This window comes from Solanum verrucosum, unplaced genomic scaffold, assembly GCF_900185275.1.
Source record: "Solanum verrucosum unplaced genomic scaffold, falcon-dt-bn FXZP01000228.1, whole genome shotgun sequence".
In the NCBI taxonomy this organism is placed as follows: Eukaryota; Viridiplantae; Streptophyta; class Magnoliopsida; order Solanales; family Solanaceae; genus Solanum; species Solanum verrucosum.
Window position 1 is genome coordinate 1,128,669 of NW_026020210.1, and position 20,320 is coordinate 1,148,988.

Genomic DNA, 20,320 nt, shown 5'->3' on the forward strand with positions numbered 1-20,320 from the left:
AAACAATTTCAACCTATTACAATCTCCTCCGTCCACCTTAAATTGTCATAATATTTTTTTAGAGTAAAATGATAATAACTTTGACTAATATTTTACTATGTATTTTTTTTATCTTATTAATATGCAAAAAATTGGAAGTTATAATACTTTTTCTATAATTTTTGAATATCTAATTTTTTTTATTTAAAATATGTAATCTAATTTAACTTAAAAAATTAGTCAAATTGACTTTCGAAAAACGCAACATAACAATTAAAAATGAATACAAAAATGAGTATATATTAGTATAAAATATTTATAGGGATTATTGAAAAGACAGACACAGAGCGACCGCTAAACAGCCATATCGTGAAAATGAATAAACCTCCGAACCCCAAAACTGTAAACGGAGAAGAAGAAAAACTGAATTCGAATGGAAGAAGACTGGAAGAGCAAGATAGAATGGAGCAAGAGGAAGCACTTATCGCTCTCATTGAACATCGCACAAAGGAAGTTGAACATCTTCGACAACGCATCACCTATTATAAATCTCAGGTACTTTTTTTTTTGCCCCGTTATTGTTAGTACTTCATTCATCCGATCTGGAATTTGAAGTTGATGATTTCGATAAATGAATTGCAGTTATTGCTACTTTGAGGCACATATATATATATATATTTGTTTGAAATTAATTACTTGTAAATTATAGTCGAATCAAGAGAAATGGTGCTAAAAAATGCACTTTTCACTGTTTCATTTCTGTTCAAGCCTTCTGCTTTACAGTCTATAGACCTTACCTCACTAATCTTTCATTTTCTCTCGGGATTTAGTTTGAGTTGTTGTCTCAGTAGTTGCATTCCTTCTAGTTTTCTTGAAAGGGGAAAGGGGACTAAGTATGTTTAGTTCCATCTCTTTTGAGTTTGAATTGGAATGCTAGGGGTTGGAGTTCTAGAGCAAATCCCAAAGTCCTAAGTTCTTCCTTTATTATCCAAATCGAGGTAATAGTTTCTATGGTAGCTCTAATGAGAATTCTTTTGCTTAAAGCTAGGTGTTTTGATAGGTTCCTTGGTATCAAGATTAGTTTAATTTCTCTGGCTAGGAGTAATAATAAAAAAATTAGGACTAGCTGATTCTAGATTAATATCAATAAAAAGTAGGTTCTAGGGCAAGTGAATTTGAAAGAAGTCTCTTTTAAAGCCTTCATGTTGTGACGACGGTCCTCTCTCTGTAACAAGAGAGGTAGGCAACTTGAGTTTAGAGCCACCTCGGTTCGGGATGTCGGAACATCAACCGGATAGGAATCCGAATCCAAGTGACTTTCGAATAGGTTCAAGAGCTTCGATTGAAAACATTTTCTATCTAGTGTCAAATGATCTTTCAGCAGCTGCACCAACTAAATCGGAAGCTTAATTCGAAAGACAAGAGTAGGCTTGAGGAGGATCAAAAGACTGATTCCTCTTCCCCTAAAATTAGAAAGCTGGTTAGACTGCAATTTATGCCTATGGAAAGAGAAGTCACAAAAGGCGATCCATATGATCATAAAGAAAGGCTTGCCTAGACGTCTTTCTAGCATATGCGCCGTTCCTTTCGATTGGAGCCTGTTGTTACCTAGATGAATCGTCCTATTCTAGTTCACATTGTGTCATCCAATTTTAGGGAATTCATTGGATCGTGAAGTTGCTTTACACCTGGCCATATCGAGGGAATGAAAATGAACTTTCCCCTAAGAAAAGAGAAAATAACTGGAATGAGAGAGGATGGTCATCGAGAAAGATGCCTTAACAGGTTGGTCATTTGTCAGGACAAGAATGTGAGTTCTTATTATCGGTGAGCCGCTTCCCCTCATCTTTCCCTTTTTGGGTCGCTCTTCTAATCTGCCGTGTTCTGAATTGCAAATAAATGTCCCGCAATAACCGAGCTTAATTGGAAGAAAGTTAGCTTTCTCTATTTGAGTGTGAATATTGTGAATGCTATGAGTTGGATTGTGAGCATGTTAGCCCATTTAAGTTGCTTGATTCCTACTTATTTCTCAAATCTGAGTTGGTGTATTATTCATTGGATTGCATTAGTGATCTGATATTAAGAATCCCTTCTTAACAAAGGTTTGCATTTATTGTCGTGCACAACATGGCAATTTGAATAAGGTGGAGAAGATATATCCGTAAGGACAATAATTAGGGTAAAATCCTAGTTGTCGTTTTTGTTTGTATCTTCTCCTTTTGGGGTTAATCGACATGCTAATACACTCATTAGTTGGACGTCTCGTCTTCCCTTGGTAACAAGTGGTCCAGTAAAATAGGTCTAATTGCGAGATACTATATTTGCAAAATCTAGAAACTTTTTTGACATTTTTACAAGTGGTTCAGTAAAATAGGTATAAGGACTTCAGAGGATAAAGAATCAAGGTAATGTTTAGTAGTAACGATATGTAACAGTCTCTATGACATTTAATCAGATGAAGTAGAGTACAGTTCACGTCTGATATTATGTGAACCAATGCACCTTTAGGGCAAACAGTGACATGTTGAGGACGTCAACTTGAAAATGAGGTGGCTGTTATTTTGGATACTTAAGTCATTAATCAGTGCAGTAACAGTGCTGACATCCAATAGTTTTGCTGTCATAGAGACAACAACAACAACAACAAACCCTATGTAATCCCATATGTAGGGTCCCGGGGTTTGGGGAGGGTAGTGTGTACGCAGATCTTACCCCTTCCCTTGAGAAGTTAGAGAGGTTGTTTCCAATAAACCCTCGGCTCAATGTTGCTAACAAAGATACATGAATGTGAATTCTGGATTCTTTGTGCTTTCTTTCCTCATTTTTGGCAGTTGCAAGTTTCCCTCTTGCTGAGAAGGATCTGTGATACCTTTTCTTACTGGCACATTGTACACATTGAGATACATATGTAAACATTCAATTAAATGATTACTGGGTAAAAAACTCTTATTTAGCTAGTGCCTGTGAGAGACCCATCTTGAAACCCAAGTCATTGGACCTCATAATTGGATTTAGAGCGATACAGTACATTTCTACTTTCTTATAATTACCTCTCAACTTACACTAACTAGCATTTAATTCACCAAAGGACGTGCGTTGTATGTGGACTGTTACTGGGAAACAATTTGCCTTTTTATTTTTTGATGACAAGGGAACCCGCAGCCTTTATGTATTTGTTTTATTACAAAGTCTTTCTCTTTATTTCGGAGCATTAATGACATTCCCCATCTTTACCTTCTTTTAAATTTTTCTGTTTCTCGAGTGCAAAGAGAGAGTTTAAAGTTTGTACCTTTTAATTTATCTTGAAGCTACTTACTTCCCATACCAGCCTATTGGATTTTCATTATGGGATGATATGCAAATAAATTCATTAACATATCCAGTCAATTAAGTCCAGAGAGTTGCCATTTTTTTTGGTTCACTGATATGGGGAAGTTATTTTTGGACTGTTGCAAGACTTCTCTATTTGGCTTGATTGTATTCCCATTAATTTCTCAAATCTGTTTGCTTTGGAATTTGTTATCTAATTTTAAGAATCCCTTCTTACCCAATTTTTTCGAGTGGAGTAGTTGACCTTGTGAAAAATATGATAACTTTGATAAGGTGGAAAGCATGTCCTCAGCAAGGACTATAATTTGGGTAAATATATAATTGTCATGCTTGTTTTTGTCCTTCCCTGGGGTTAATACGGCATTTAGATGCTGCTCCCGCCGGCCACTTGGCGGGCGGAGCGCTCGTTATTCTGACTTTTCTCTCTGCTGGGGCCCTCCCATTGCTATAGCTATGGCAGCTCACTTCTCTTTAGAGAAGCGGAATCAGAAGTTGACAAATGAGTCGATATTCTGAAGCTGGCAAGCGCCTAGTGTGAAAGGTTGCTTTACTAAGTAAGATAAGGAAAGAAGCAAGGGCGTAGCAGCTGCACACTTTTTAGCTGGATGTTTCAAAGGGAAGGGTTTATACAACATGTTATTACACTCATTTGTTGGTTGTTTTGTCTCTCCTATTGGTACAAGTTTCCAGTAAAGTTAGGTGCAATTGCTAGATACTACTGTCCATAAACTTCCATCCATTCCCAAATTCAAGTAGATATTAGGAGAGAGAGGCAACATTTAGTGGTTGTCAGCTATAGTAGTCTCCTCAACTATTTTAAGAATGTTAATATTAGGAAATAATAAGTATAGAAAGAATCTTTGTAAATATAGGAAAGGTTTAAAATTCCCGCAGGTTGTAATTGTATAATTAGGAATAGGAAATGCTTTCTTTTCCTTTTTTTGAAATTTCTTGTAAACACTATTTAGATCTACTAGATGGAATAATCAATAAATTCATGCCGAAATCATTTCTTTCTCTGTTTACAAACTTCTTGATTAAAAAAACTCAGATTCTTCAACTTTATGTTGATGTCAGTTGTAAACATGTGACCTAATGCAACCTTTGAGGCAAATGGTGACATTTTAAGGATTTTTGATGGACTATGAGCTGGCTGTTTTGAATACTAGTCACTGATGTGTCTGGTAAGTGGTAACTGCTGTGGGATGTCTAACAACTGCATTGACTTTTTATACTCGAATGTCATGTTCTGGGGTGTTTGCCTTACACCTGTTTTTGGCAGTTGCATGCTTCCTTCTTGCATGATACCTTTTTTGGTACTGTTCTCTTACACACATCGACACAGATGTCTAAGCATAATTTGGATGAGTAAATAGCTTTCATTGATCTTGTGCCTTCCTCCAGAGATCCAAATAGGAGCTGAAGTTATTTTAGTGATACAGAATTGCTTGTAGATTAGCAGTTCATTTTCTTATTAAATTTGCAGTTCACTGAAGCATTAAAGTCAGCAGGATGTATGGAATGTTAGATGCAACCTGGAGGATGATTTACTTTTCACATTTTTGTTTCTTTACAGAGTCATTCTTGTACTTCTTTGGAGCAAAATTGACATCCCCATTTTTTCCTTTTTTGGATGAGTTGTGCAGTACGATCAAGCAGAAATTAGGCTAGAGGAGACACAGCTGAAATTAGCTCGTATTCGAGGACGAGAGAACATAGCAGCATCCACAAGCTCCCGTGGGAACGGGGCAAGTCCAGTGACATCCAAAAGAAGATCCACAAGTCCCATTCAGATAAATGGGGGCCCTTTTCATAGCTTGTCTGAATCTAAACGACATCATAGCCAAGACAGCAATCAATCGCTTAGGAAATCTCCAGTGCCAGATCGGAAAATGGCAAGCCCTTTCCAGAGAAATGATAATAGTTCTCGCAGTGTTCCCCAGGGAAAACCACCACTTGTCATTCCCGATGTGAAACCAAGAGTATCTCAACCTTTGAAGATTATAGAATCTGGTCCTAAAATCTCAAGTGCTTCTGATTCTCAGGCCGGTGGATCAGGATTTCCTCATGTCACTAGTATGACAAAGTTAAAAGCAGATAAAAGTCACAGAATGTCGGAGAAGGAAGCTTCGGAACTTCAGCCTAAAGGAACAAAAAGGAAGTTTGGTAATGTTGTAGTTCTATCATGAAATATTCTGGTAGTTATTATTGATCACTGGTAGTAGCATGTAAGGCGAAAGCCATTTTGATATGAAAGTTACCAACTGACGCGTATATTTATCATGTATGCTTTCTAAATACAGAGCAGAAAGAGCATAGAGAGCTGATACCATTGATAGGTAGTTACTCTTCAGCAAGCATGGTACGCTGCCAGACGTCCTGTGTCATATCTAGTCAACACAAGAGAAAGCTGAGAACAATTATTTCATGTCCTACAAATGATCAACTTTTTGCAAGCAGGTAATTTTTTATCAGGACTTACACAGTGCTTAAGAGTATGTAAAGGTCATGCACTCATGCTAAATGACAATTTGACTATGGATGCATTTCATTCCTTTCTTCTGGAGTTGTCACTGATTTGGCAATGGACACACTTAGTGAAAAAGCTTGTCCGTTTCCTTCTCCCACCTCTCTATGGGGAATTGTGCTTGAGCTTAATTGCATTCCTTGACATAGCATTTTTAGGAAAGCAAATATAATGTAGATTCATGATTGCAGCTTTATCCTAGTAGAGCTTCCACTTTTCCAGTACATCCTTTAGATCCTGCTGTCAATCTCAAGTGTTCATCACGAAGCTATTATTTGATTCCTCAATTGCAGTCTGACTTTCCTGCTGATAGTATCTTTTAATTTGTTAAGACTAGCTGATTTCTTTTCCTTGACGTAATAACCACTGCACTTCACTTTCTCTTGACTAAGGCCCAGTTTAGTTGTATTTTTTTCTCTTTCCTTGGCATTTTTGAGCATCTGACATAGAATGCAAGTGGGTTTTCGGTTTTCCATATAGCTTTATTTTATCCTGAATGCTAATTTAGGTTATCCTTGAATATGCAGTGCGTTGGACGGGCTTGTCAACTTATGGCAGGTACATGGCAGAGGGTATGTTAGAACTTCGAAAGTTAATTTTTTTAGTCATATCAGTATATCTTTCCTTTATGAGATTTTATTTTGGAAGGCAATCCTACTTCAGGCAACAATAACTTTTAAATGCTAATTTTATTGTTTTACCATATGTTTGTGTTCTGATGACTTTGAGTTACCTAATTTATTTATTTTTGGATAATCAGGTCAACTGCTAATCTTCTTAGTTCCACTGATTGCCTTTCGTCCAAGCATAGGAGATGGCCAGAAGATGTAGCCTGGCATCCGGAAGGCGATAGTCTCTTTTCAGTTTATAGTGCTGATGGCGGGGATTCTCAAATTTCAATCTTGAATCTTAACAAAGGAAAAGAGGTAAAGGCTCAAGTCTGAGATTAACTCCCCCAAGATTATATGCCAAAGCTCATAGGACTGTAAAACCTACTTGAATGAAACAGCATATATACATGTGCGCGTGCTAAGTTCTCTGGATTGAGTTGCATTATGATTGATTTCATATAGACAGAGCAGTATGAGCAGTATGTATATATATATATATATATATATATATATATATATTATTTTTTATTTTTGAAACTGATATAGACAGAACAGTATCCTCATCCTATCCTACAGCTTTCCATCAGAAAGACCTGTGATCTGGGCTCATATGTCCAATAAACCACTACCACAAACCTTGCATAACTTACTATCCCAAAGTTAATAAAGTGAAAGTGGATTAATATATTGTTCTCTTGTCAAAAAGAACAATATATTAATCCACTTTCACTTTATTAACTTTGGGATAGTAAGTTATGCAAGGTTTGTGGTAGTGGTTTATTGGACATATGAGCCCAGATCACAGGTCTTTCTGATGGAAAGCTGTAGGATAGGATGAGGAAGTCCTCTGATTCCTTGAATAAATGGTCTATAATCTGATAAATTAAAGTACTTGTATTGTTTTTCATTTGAGCCGTAAAAGAGGATTGAAATACTTATATTTTTACTTGTTCATTAAAGAGGATGAAAGTACTTATATTGTTAGTTCGTTCTCTTATTATGTTCTTGTCCATAATATTCCGTACACATGGAAGTACCTTTTATGATGATTAACAGGCTCAATATGATGTTTTCCTTTTTCCTTTTCTTCAGATAATCATCATGTTAGAGGCTTCAGATAACCCTCGTACTCATAAGTTCCCCTGACTAAACTAAACTAAGGTCTTTTAGCTACAATTGCATTGTTTTCCTGTCGTCTCCACTCTAAAAATCAATCTCTCATTAAAAAAAATCTCTGTCTAGCTTTTGAAGTTGTTGATGCTTAGGTATGTAGTATTTCAACCTCAGGTATGTAGCATTCAAAGCACATCAGGCATCCTATCGCATCAAATATTACTTTGATTTTATACCTGTTATGTTCTCATGTGCTTTTTATCAGCAGAAGATGCGTGTAAGTTTCTTGGAGGAGAAGCCTCATGTTAAAGGGATAATCAACAATATAATCTTCATGCCATGGGAAGATATCCAGTTTGTTACTGGTGGTAGTGATCATGCAGCTATCATGTGGAGCAATAAAGATGGAGAAAATTCATGGAAACCTAAAGCATTGCATAGAAGTTTGCATTCTTCTGCAGTGATGGGAGTTGCCGGTTTACAGCATAAGAAAGTTGTGCTGTCTGCTGGAGCTGACAAGCGGATCATTGGATTTGATTTGCTAGCTCAAAGAGCAGAATACAAGCATCAAATAGAAAATAAATGCATGAGTGTTCTACCTAATCCATGCGACTTCAATCTCTTTATGGTTCAGACAGGGTAAAGTTTCTGATGCAGTCTTTTCTATGATCTTTAGGTGCATTTTTTACATACTGACTCCTAGCGATGTTACCAGTCCTTCCTCGTACAAAAGTTCCACTTTTCTTGCAATTACTTTTATTTAGAATAATGTGCACTCGGCAAAAATATTTGTTTTCGTGAGATATACAGTATCAAAAGACGTCCCCAGAATCTCTTGTAAACTCTAGTAAATTGGTCCTTAAGTATTTTAAAAAGATATAGCACTTGTGACCAGTAATGATTTGGTTATAATTTATAGGAGTATCTAATACTGTAGTGTATTTGGTTGTTTTGAGTGCTGACCCCAATTTGCTTGGGATTGAGGTATAACAGTAGTAGTAGTTGTTGTACTGTATTTGGTTGTTTTGAGTCATTGCATAAATGTGTAATTTGAGATCCTCACTGCAGTGTGCCCTAAATTGTTGAAGGAACATAAGTTCTAATGCCAAAAGTTTTATATTTCTGAATCATTGAGGGGAAATTTTCCATCCAATGCCAATGCTGAGACGTGAAATGGATATAAGAACCAGGAGTTCTTTTTGCTGCAAAGCTATTCTATTAAGCATAGAATTAAGACATGCTTCTGGTTTTGATGTAGTCACAGGAATGAACATGATCATATTTAAACGTTTGAAGTTTTCTACGGCAGAACCAAACTGCACAGCAATACTGTTTTCCTTATTTGTTTTTTGTCACTTCCCCAAATTGTAATGAATAGTAAGAACCAATCCAGAAAAAAAACTAATGATGTAGTAGCCTTGACAGTGATAAGATCTTCAACCTTTGGGGTTGAAGGGATCAGTTAGTAGAATGAGGGTGGTCATAGTAATATATGTGGATGGTTCTATCATGTTAATGGCTGAGTTGCGATCTTTCAGTTGAAGCAGGATCAAAAGTCCAAACCATCATTTAAATGGATTCTATGCAAAGCAAGGAAACAATGCGATGCTATGAACTAAATCAAGAGCCAGATTCTTCTGAAATGCAAGTGGTCTGAGGAGAAATTGGTGTAATTAAGATGGAGGGGAAGGAAGATATAATGCTTTATGTTGGAAGCTTCAATCTATTAGACAATCCTTTTATCTTAGACCTACTGGTGCAGAGGCATTTATTAGTACTGTGAATTCTGGCATTTAATAAGGATCCATACTTTAGTCAAGAGTAGCAGGACGAATTAATCAAAACCGTGATCATCCCAGGTTGCTTTAGGAATGCTAGGAAACCTCCGAAAAGCTGGGGGATTATGGCCTTATATGGAGAAAACATGGTGACATTAGTGCAGGTTCTCAAGGTTCATTCTTGTATTGTGATGATTTTTTTTCCTTTATATTTTTAAAATACAAGTACCAAGCTTCTTTAATCTTGCAATCTTGATTAGTTCTGCTTGTGATATTAATACACTTTGAAACATCATCTTGCACTAGGTAGTATTTAAGCACAAATGTATCTTTTGAGGGAATATACTTGCTTAGTCACATTTTGCTTAATCTAATTCTCTGACTGCATGTTTATAATGCAGGACTATAGAGAGGCAGCTTCGCTTATTTGATTTTAGATTGAGGCAGACAGAGGTTCAGGCCTTTGGGTGGAAGCAAGAAAGTAGTGACTCACAGTCGGCTCTCATAAACCAGGCTTGGTCACCTGATGGCTTGTACATAACATCTGGGTCAGTTGATCCAGTCATCCACATTTTTGACATAAGGTACAATTCACACAAACCTTCTCAGTCCATTAAAGCCCACCAAAAGCGAGTCTTCAAAGCTATTTGGCATCATGCGGTCCCGCTCCTCATTTCTATATCTTCTGATTTGAACATTGGGTTGCACAAAATCATTTGAGTTGCTGAGAGAGGTATTACTATTCCCAGTCATTTTCCCCATATGTCTGGGGAATTTTGTCTCGTAGAAGCGTATGTCTCGATGCCTTACACCAAAAGAAACTCATGGGCCTGGTGTGTGGTACTGAAAGATGATTATGAGAGGAAACCAGAAGGGAAATGCTGTTGAGTATCAGCTTTGCGCTTGGCATAATTCTGCGTCCAGGTAGCTGAAACAGTTTTCGAGTTTGATTGGATCTAGAGGCTATTGAAGCCTTCAGAATCCACTCCATGTAAAGGTTATCTATGATGAAAACTTGGAGACATTCAACTCTCTTAGCACATAGGAATGTCTTTAATAGACTCCAAAGTTTTGAACTTCGTTGTATTTAGTGCAACATTTCCTGTGTCAAAGTCTGATGTTCTAGCAATGGATTAGAGACAGTGGCTTTCACATAGCTACTGTTCTGTCCTTGGCCTACACATCACATTTGTGCTAATATTTCGTAAGAGTCCTGTTTTAAGAATCCATTTTCGCAATCATAAACTGTTCTTTCTTCAGTTGCTTCTGAACTGAGGGAGGTTTTTGTAGTCAATTATGCTTTCAGGGCTTGAGGGAAGCTCCCTATTTTCTTTTCTTCTTCTGTACAATGCGAGCGAAGGAAAGACTATTTTGTTCTGCTCATCAGTTCAAACATATTTGATTGCACTTTAGGATTACTATAGAAAAACCAGTTTGTCAAAGTAGAATCGAGAATTGGCAAAGAGAAGAGTAGAGTTGTCATGTAGTCTCTAATTGACTTACATGGAGCCTGTAGCACATGTATATGGGTTTATCATTAGGGTATTGATACTCTGATGGTATCAAGCAGTAATTGAACAATCTTTTCACTGAAACATTGTATGTTCCTCCTTGACACCATACTCTAATGATATCAAGGCGTAAGTGAATAGCGTTTTCAATAAAGCATTGGGTCTTCCTCTTTGATACCATTAGAGTGTATCTATATTTTGATGGTATCAAGCTGTAAATGCGCATTAGTTGTTAAAAACAGGGGGTATGAGAGTACGGGGTAGCTGCTTGTAAATTGTTTTCCCTTTTGGGGTTTAAGTGTTATTTTTCATATATATGTAAAGGTGGAGTTGTATATATGTTAAACGAAATACGCCATTTGAATTCAAAGTGGTTGTTATTGTTATCTACTACCTATAAAAATAATCAATTTTTCTTCTCAAGATTCTTATAGGAGAGGATTAATTACCCCAAAAGAAAAAATGAAATGGTGCACTATAAATAATAAGCAATGTTTTATCGTTTTGTCATTTGCATGAAAGTCTATATGTCTTCATTCTAATTATAAATACAACACGTAGTTTGATCGATAAGTTACACTCATCCAATTGAAGAATGAAAAAAATATCGTTTTTTTTTTGTATCTTTTTAAAAAATAGTACATGAAATGAAAAAGTAGAGGTTAGGTCCTCTTCCACCATTTGACCATGGGGATGCAAGAAAGGAGTTGAAATTTATATAAAAGGTGGAATTCTCTCTAATCTATATAGTTTTTATACCATCACACTAACATAACCTACAATAACAAGTACATGCTACTTGTTTTAATTTAGTAACTTGAAAAATGCAGTAAATAATCAATTATTAATATAACATAAAAATTCTTTACACTACCAATGCGACTAATTAAATCCTTTTTTTCTTTTCTTTTACACATGAGGTTTGTTTGCTTTTCTCCACCACATACCTCTCCCTCATGTATTTTGCTATTGGATTCTAATTAATAATTATACGAGGTGGGGTCTGCCTAATTCCCTACCAGTGAAGGTGGCTTAAAATAAAATAAAAACAAATATATATATATATATATAAATTAATTAATCGATACCTTTTTACCCATATATAAAGAAGAAAGTTTTTATATATATATAATTTAATTTGCAATAGTTCTTTCCAAAATTTCAAAATATAGATAAACATCGCGTTACATTCTTGTAAGTAATCACGTGATGATTTTATTTTTATTAATAATTCATTAATCATGGGAAGATAATTTTTTTTTAAGAGATATGCTAATTAATCCATCACTTCCCGCTCTTTTTTTCTACTCATTAATTAATTTCTCATGTACTACTATTACTTTACTATATATTAGAAGAGGGGAGCTTCTCTCCTCAAATTTCTTCTTTTTTATATTTAGTATTTTTTTTTCTTATTTTAGTACTACAAATTGCAATATTTCGTATTTCTTTTATTTATTTTCCTTTTTAGTATATATAAAAATATATTAAAAGTTCAAGTTCGATTGACTTTCAAAATTTTATTTCTGCCACATAAATGAAATAAATGGGCTAACATATATTATTTAAAAATTACGTTAACTAAGAGTATCATAAATAATAATGATGAAAATTTCACTTGTACCACATAAATCACAATAATTAACAACTTTAAATATTTAAAATATATATATATTAAAAATTTCTCAAGTCTTAAAATATCACATGTGCCACAAATATTATTTGAAAAACAAATTAAAAATATTATAAAAATAATTAATAACAAAAATATTTGAAAATTTAGTTGACTCTCCTAATTCTATCTGTTTCACATAAATTAGGGAATTTTACACAAATCTCAGTGTTAACAACTAATTACATTATATCCCTATTATTTTTCAAATTACATAAATTTCTTAAATTTGGTGAAATTCGGATACATTCCAAAAGGTCTCGATACATCGCGCCTCGGTGTCAGATACATCCCTCAACGTCCCGATACATCGGGTCTCGGTTTTGGATACATCGCGTAAAGTGATGTGTCCGACCGATACATCGCGTAAAGTGATGTATCTGACATATACATCGTATAAAGTGATATATCCGATAAATACATTGCGTAAAGTGATATATCCTAGAATAGGAGAGAGTAAGAATTTTTGTAATTTCTTCAATAATAGGAATTTTGAAAAATATGATAAAATAAGTTATGTATTTAGATAATTTTTCCTAAATTAAAATAAAGAATGTAATATATATTGAGCCCGGATTAGTCTAGTTGAATAAAAACTTCAAGAAGTAGGTGTCATGTGGACACGTATTATATATTTATTTAGATATAGAAATGGAATACATTTGAATTATTGAAAATATAAAACGTGGTGACTTCTTTTGTCATGATTAATTAATTACAGTCAAAGTATGAAAACTGAAACTCCAATATCTTCATTTGATTTATTATTTTCCTTTTTCTTCCGTCAATTATATATAAGTATTTCATTTGACTGTTGACATTTACATTGTAATATTGTGAATTGTGATTATATATTCTTTTTTGCCTGTTATTGCATTGTTCGATTAGCTATAAAGTTTCTTTTTTAAAAAAAAAAGTTTGAATTTGTGGTTTAATATGTTTGAATTTTTTTTGGTATGATTGCTTATGTTTGAAAAAATTAAGCACTTTATTCTATGATATACTCTCTTTTAGTATATTTATATTTTTTTGGATAAGCTTATTTTAGATATGTTTTTAAGGTAAAATAATTTTTAAGATTTTTTAGTGTTCGGATAAATTTAAAAGTGTTTATAGGTATTTAATATTAAGTTAAAATGATAGATATAAGTCATAAGTTAAGATTTTTAATTTATAACTTTTGCCTTATAAGTCGAGCATGTTTGGATGGACTTTTGACTTAATTTTATCATTTTAACCTAAAATTTAGTACTTATAAGCACTTTTTTTTTAATTTACTCAAACGCTACAAATCATTTTGACTTAAAACACTTAAAATGAGTCAATTAAAACATTGATTCTCTTATATAGACGATAAATTATACTTCCTCTATTCCATATTAAGTGAACTTGTGAGGCAATGCACAATTATTAAGAAAAACATTCCAAGGCATAATGTAAAACATATTTTTCACTATTGCCTTTTGTGAAATCGTAAATATAACTTTGTAAGTAGTGTAATTTAACTATCATCTTGAAAATATAAAACTTCACTAAAAGAAAGGGCAAATAGAGAAAATTTTCAAACATTTATCTTGAACTTTGAATACTTCAATTATTTTGAACAATGAAAAACACCCAATTATAAAGTCACTTATAGTATGGAATAGAGGGAGTATATCATTAAGAATATAACAAGGATTTTACATTAAACAAAATTATATATATATATATATATAAGATCTAAAAATTTAAATAAAATACGCGCCACGTAAATTGAGACAGAAGAATATAAAAGAAGAAAGTAACAATCCAAAAAAAAAAAGTGTGTAATTGTTTTCCCATCCATAAATATATATAGTTTATTTTTTGGAAAAAATTTTAAAAAAAATACGCGCCACGTAAATTGAGACAGAAGAATATAAAAGAAGAAAGTAACAATCCAAAAAGAAAGTGTGTAATTGTTTTCCCATCCATAAATAGTAAAAAAAGCCACCGAAACCGAAAGGCATGAGCCACATATTCTTTCCACACATAGCATGATAAGTGTCAGTTCACATTTCACAAGTATATATAGTTACTACATAGTAGTAAACCCTAGCAAAGCAACAATTCCTTCCTCTATTCTCTTCTTCCACAAATCCATACTTCAACATTTTGCTCTTTCTTCATCGGTTTAATCATCTGATATCTGAAGTTCACGTACTGATCCATCAAAAGATCATTACAAAAGTAGCAATCGTGGATCGAAGGTATGGGAAGAGGCCCTTTTCATCCAATGAATCGGAGGAGAAAGAGGATATTAATGAATCTATTTTCCCTATTTATTCAGCTCGATCTCAACATGACATGTCTGCTATGGTTTCTGTTCTCTCTCAAGTTATTGGCAACACAAATAATAGTAATAATACTATGAATATCTCTTCGTCATCGTCCGTGCATGGAATTAATCCATTAACCCTACCTCAATCAACAACAAATCAAATTCAAGAACAAGGTACATATCTAGTTGGACACAAACTTGTATATTTTTCTTCAACCAATAAAAGATATATCTTTGTTAAAATCGATCTTCACTAATAAAATAAAGGGATCAATTAGCTATAGTTTATTATGTGGTAAACATCTTATGCTTACTAAAGTCGTACATTTTTGTGTGACTATATAAAAGATATATATATATATATATTTCATTCTTCTCTAAGTATATCTATCTTCCTAGCTAAAATTAAACTTAAGTTTTTCTTCAACTACTTTTTCCATGTAATTTCTTCAAAAGCAAAAGCAAAAAAAATAAGAAAAAGGAAAAACTCATTTATATTAATTCTTTAACTACCCTATATTAATTCCTATTGTGCGTGCGCAACTTGATTTTCTAGTACACAAGAGTACATATTTCACACATGGATGGTATTATTTTTAACAACTACATGGTTTAATTTAATTTCTTTAACTTTTTGACAAAATTATATTGTCAACCTTCTCTTATATGAATAATAATTACCGTCTTTATATATATATATATTGTCAGTGTATAAACATTAAATTGAATTGTGCTATGTGTGTATGAAGGGAACCAACAAAGAAAACGACATTATAGAGGAGTGCGACAAAGACCATGGGGAAAATGGGCTGCTGAAATACGCGATCCAAAGAAGGCTGCACGAGTATGGCTAGGGACATTTGATACTGCTGAAGCCGCGGCACTTGCTTATGATGAAGCGGCACTTAGATTCAAAGGCAACAAAGCTAAACTCAATTTTCCTGAAAGAGTTCAATCAGGAAATACTCAATATCTTACTACAACTCATCAACAACAACAATTAGTGGATCATCAACAACAACAACAACACTACTCGTTTAATAATAATAATAATAATATTCCTCAGATGGTCACTCAGCCTAATTTGTATCAACAACATTTCCCTAATGTTCATCACTATGCACAATTACTTCGCGATGGAAGCAACAATAATATTGATCATATGATGAATTTTGGGGTTTCAGATCAATCAAATTTATATCATCATCATCATCAACAATCATCATCATTATCAGGAGGTAACTTTGTTACACCAAATACGTCGTTGGAATTACAACAACAACAACAACAACAACAAGCAAGTTATTATCATAATCAAGAAGAAGATTTTCTAAGATTTACAATGGATTTTGGGAATTCTTCAAGTTATAGTACTGGACCACCTAGTGAAAGTAATTGGATGGATTTTGAACCTAAAAAGTAATTTATTTATCTTTAAATTTGGTCATGTGAAGACATGAAGGTATGATCTTGAGGATGCCTCTTATGTCTCTAGTATGATTAATGTAAGCTTTTTATTTATTTGTTTATTTCTAGTTATTAATATTATGTAAAATGCTGGGATTTTCTTTCAATGAATTGTAATATCATGAATCTATATGAAAAATGTCGGAGTATTACTATTTCTTTTATTTCAGAGTAAATACTGAAAAACTATTTTAACTTAAAAACACTTAAAGTAAGTCAATTCAAAAAGACTTTTATTAAAGTCTTTTTAGCAAAATTCATGCTATCTAAACCTATTATTTTTGGCTTAAAATTAAGTTGTTTGGCTTTGATTAATTATTTTAGTTTTTTTTTTATCTTTTATAAATTTTAGAACTCTTAAAATGTATTTTTCAGCAGTTGAAAATTAAAAACTACTTAAATTCAACCAACTCAAATGGGCTCTAAGTTTATATATATATATATATCATCACTACGAATATTTTCACAAAAAAAAGTAAATATCCTTAAAATATAAAATTTATAATTTTGAACTAATTATATACTTAGTTAAAATTATTTGTTGACTTGCAAAACCTTTATAATTATAACAACGGGAAAACTAATTAATAATGGTGTGCCGATTATAAAACTCGTAGTATGTATTATATTGCACCATGTTCATGATTCAGTTACGTAGATTTGATTTTATTTAATCTAACAAAATTAATAGATTAAGTACTGTTCCATCCAACCTACTAATTATGGAATGATAATTACCTAAATAGAAGCTAAATTTTCATTAGGGGTAGCTAAAGTTGGACGGTATAATTTCAGTCACCTCTTTTCTTCCTCTAAAATTAAATAAATATTTTGTGTATACTTAATTAATTTAAATTCGTACCGCTGTATTTTGTACTTATTAGATTTTCAAAATTTGAGTATAAAATCTTTAATTAAAAAATAAATAAGTATTTATCATTCCATCATAATCTTCGTTAAAAGTGAGACCGTGTGAGGTTCACCAAGCTACATAGGTAGGGACTAAAATGTCGCTTCAATTCACTTGAACACGTTTATTATTAACATTTATAGATTTGCTTAGTCAACCGTCCCTTTTGTACATAAAAGTATTTACTTTGATATAATTTATAAATACTTCATATATTTTCATAGTTTTTATCTCTTGACATATTACTTCATGTTTGAGACTTAAATTTTGAATAGTCCAATAAAGATTATAATCCATAGATAAATAAAGCTCAATTCAAGCTAACAAAAAAATCAAATATGTCATCCATAGATATAGTAACTCTAATAAAGCTCAAATCAATACTAATACTAACAAAGAAAAAATCAACTAAGAATGACAATAATATTGAATATTTGTTCTTTAATTTTACACTGGTTTAGATAATTAAAATACGTAACCTAGTTTTAGTTTTTCTTCAATGTTTAGCCTTGTAACTCCTATTTATTAGATTTATTTTTGCATGATTTAGTACTTTTGAATTATGATAATTTTTTTATGACCTATTAATTTGCAATATTTGTTTATGTGATTTCATAATCATTTTCTGTTAATTTTTTTGTGTCATCACTCATCTCATATTTTTTATTATTTTCTTAAAAAATGTCTTAGATGATTGTATTTTGGTAGGACTAAAGATATAGTTAAAGTACAAGTTAATTATATGTTTGTATGAATACTTTATCGAAAAACCCAAAAACTAATCCAAAAACCAGAAGTTGAAAAATCTAAGTTTTATTAGTTTGATTTGGTTTATAGATTTTAAAATTCGACAATAATAATTTGGTTTGATATTTGAAAAATCCAATCCAACCTGATCATGTACATCCCTAGTTATTATAATAAAGAAGTAAAATATAATGTGAAAAATCAACTATTGAGAAAATCATGTCTTTATTATCCTAATGATTGACTGTTATAGCAAGATTTGACTTACATGCATATTGAATTAAGATGGACACAAATTAGTTATGTTATTAAAAGAGGCGTATCAGTTTACAAGCATCCATACTCCGCTCACTATTATGAATAGTAATCTCATATTTTTATAAGATTACTTCAAAAATATAAAAAATAAAAATAAAAATAAAATAAAATAAAAAATAAATATATATATATATATATGCGCGCGCACTAAATTTCAAAGTGTCCTCTAGTGCAATAATGTACACCTCTTTACGATTTAAATCGAAAGTTCAAATTCCACAAATAACTTGTTATTAATTATTTTCTTCTTCTAAAATTGAGTTTGGAATTTTAAAGAGAAAATACATAAAAAAAAATAAAAAATCCTAAACTTGGCAGGATAAATTACTTTAGCACTTTAACTTTACGGGTAATTATTTGTCCCCCTAATCTCATTTGAAATGAATTTAATATCACCTTAAGTTTATAATATCAGTCTCAAGTGGCAAGTGCATTTCACACGCGCCATGTCATCGACACATCAACGCCACAACATTGCCACGCCAGTGCCACCTTGAAACTTATTTTAGTTCTTCTTTTATTTCTTTTTATTTATTAACAATTTTAGAAAGAAAAAAAATAGGAAAAAATGAGGATTAATCTTACATTAAAAAAAATTCAAGTTCATCACCATTAATACAAACACGATCTTAAATAGTGATTTTGAAGCAACAATTTTCAACACCAACAATCTTCTCTTTTCAATTTTCAAAATTAGTGATATCAATTTAGATTCATATCTTGAAAAAAAGAAGACCCTCTTCTTAAAATCGAAAATTAATATGAGTGAAAGATCAGAAATAAAGAAAAAAATGGTGGGGGTTCAACGATGAAGGAGAAAAAGACAAGAAAGATGACGGTTGAAAGAGGGGAGGTTTGGAGTAGGAGAAAGAGGGTGGGGGTGTGGGATTCGAAGAAGGAGAAATGGGGTGAGGGGTTTTGAAGAAAGACAAAGAGAGGGGGAGGGGGGTGTTTCGAGTAAGAAGAATGGGGTGGTGCAAGAGTGGTTGAAGGCGGCAGGGGGCTGTGGGGAAGAAGAAGTGTGGGGTTACTAGTAGCTAAGGGTGGGGTGGTGGGGTGTGAGGAAGATGAAGAATGAAAAATGATGGCTGAAAAGAAAAAAAAACGGAACCTACTTATCTTTTTTCTTTTAAATTTTTTGCCAATTGCGCTTGTATTTATTTGGGTGCATTTAAATTCACTTGATACGAAATTAGGAGATAAAGAATTACCTGTAAAGTTAAAGTACTAAAATAAGTTTTTCTGCCAAGTTTAAGGGGGTTTTTATGTATTTTTCCTTTTTTTTATTTGGTTCATTCTTTTAAAATCTTCAAGTTCAAATGATTGAAATTCCTATTTTATTTTTATCGCCATAAAGTTATATGTAATTAAATCGAATATATGTATCAAAATTAGGAGTGATAGGCGATGTAGCATATAGTATTGGTCCCATTGATACCAACGTTTTTTTCTTTTTTCTTTTTGGTGGGGAGGGGGGTGTGGGGGTGACACATTTATGTATGTGAAAATCACTAAAATTGTGTACAATAATTATTTGAAATCGAAAGTGTCAACTTTTTTATATACCAGAGGAAATGGCCCCGTGAAATGGGTTCAATATTATAAAAAATTGAAATTGTTAATATATCTTTGTTAAAACAACCAATATTAAGATAAATATGTATATTTATTTATTTCTCAAATAAAAATGAATAACTACTAATGTCCTAACAAAAGTCTAAACTCTTAATTATTTAAGGAATACAGCAAGGAAGATATTTTTCAACCTTATCATTGAAAAAGTTGAATTTATTATCCTTTTCATTTAATTTTATATGATATATTTATTTTTAAATAAAATTATTATATAATTTTAAATGTATTTATTATATCTTAATTAATTTTCTTAAATATCACAATAAGCAAGTGAAATAAAAAAATATTTTTAATATAAGAGGTAATAACATGTACTATTTTATTTATTTATTCGTTTTTACTTGTCATAATTGAATTTAGCACACCAATTAAGAAAATAATAATTGATATGACTATTTACCACACTATTTTTGTTAATTG

At 32.4% G+C, this 20,320-nt stretch overlaps 2 protein-coding genes across 3 annotated transcripts; both read left to right on the forward strand.

The window, feature by feature from the left end:
• The first annotated feature begins 346 nt into the window (after positions 1–346).
• On the forward strand, positions 347–10,609 carry LOC125830399 (uncharacterized). Of its 2 annotated transcripts, none has more exons than XM_049509591.1 (7): positions 347–534; positions 4,956–5,475; positions 5,613–5,769; positions 6,364–6,408; positions 6,597–6,762; positions 7,829–8,199; positions 9,740–10,609. In XM_049509591.1, exons 1-7 carry the CDS (start codon positions 355–357, stop codon positions 10,056–10,058), a joined length of 1,758 nt encoding a protein of 585 aa, XP_049365548.1. In that variant the 5' UTR covers positions 347–354; the 3' UTR covers positions 10,059–10,609. The 2 variants fall into 2 exon arrangements, with proteins under 2 accessions (XP_049365548.1, XP_049365549.1); XM_049509592.1 differs by having other exon boundaries at positions 7,832–8,199.
• LOC125830332 (ethylene-responsive transcription factor ERF114-like) lies at positions 10,217–16,301 on the forward strand. The gene is made up of 3 exons (XM_049509526.1): positions 10,217–10,262; positions 14,698–14,997; positions 15,573–16,301. The coding sequence occupies exons 1-3, from the start codon at positions 10,217–10,219 to the stop codon at positions 16,244–16,246; spliced, it is 1,020 nt and encodes a 339-aa protein (XP_049365483.1). The 3' UTR covers positions 16,247–16,301.
• The last annotated feature ends 4,019 nt before the right edge of the window (positions 16,302–20,320 follow it).

Excerpts from the sequence above, each read along its gene's own strand:
- LOC125830399 (XM_049509591.1), top strand. The coding sequence starts at position 355 with ATGAATAAACCTCCGAACCCCAAAACTGTAAACGGAGAAGAAGAAAAA. Across the intron at positions 5,770-6,363 it reads GATCAACTTTTTGCAAGCAG|TGCGTTGGACGGGCTTGTCA; the intron begins GTAATTTTTTAT and ends TTGAATATGCAG. Across the intron at positions 8,200-9,739 it reads CTCTTTATGGTTCAGACAGG|GACTATAGAGAGGCAGCTTC; the intron begins GTAAAGTTTCTG and ends TTTATAATGCAG.
- LOC125830332 (XM_049509526.1), top strand. The coding sequence starts at position 10,217 with ATGCTGTTGAGTATCAGCTTTGCGCTTGGCATAATTCTGCGTCCAG. Across the intron at positions 10,263-14,697 it reads TGGCATAATTCTGCGTCCAG|TTCACGTACTGATCCATCAA; the intron begins GTAGCTGAAACA and ends TGATATCTGAAG. Across the intron at positions 14,998-15,572 it reads AAATCAAATTCAAGAACAAG|GGAACCAACAAAGAAAACGA; the intron begins GTACATATCTAG and ends GTGTGTATGAAG.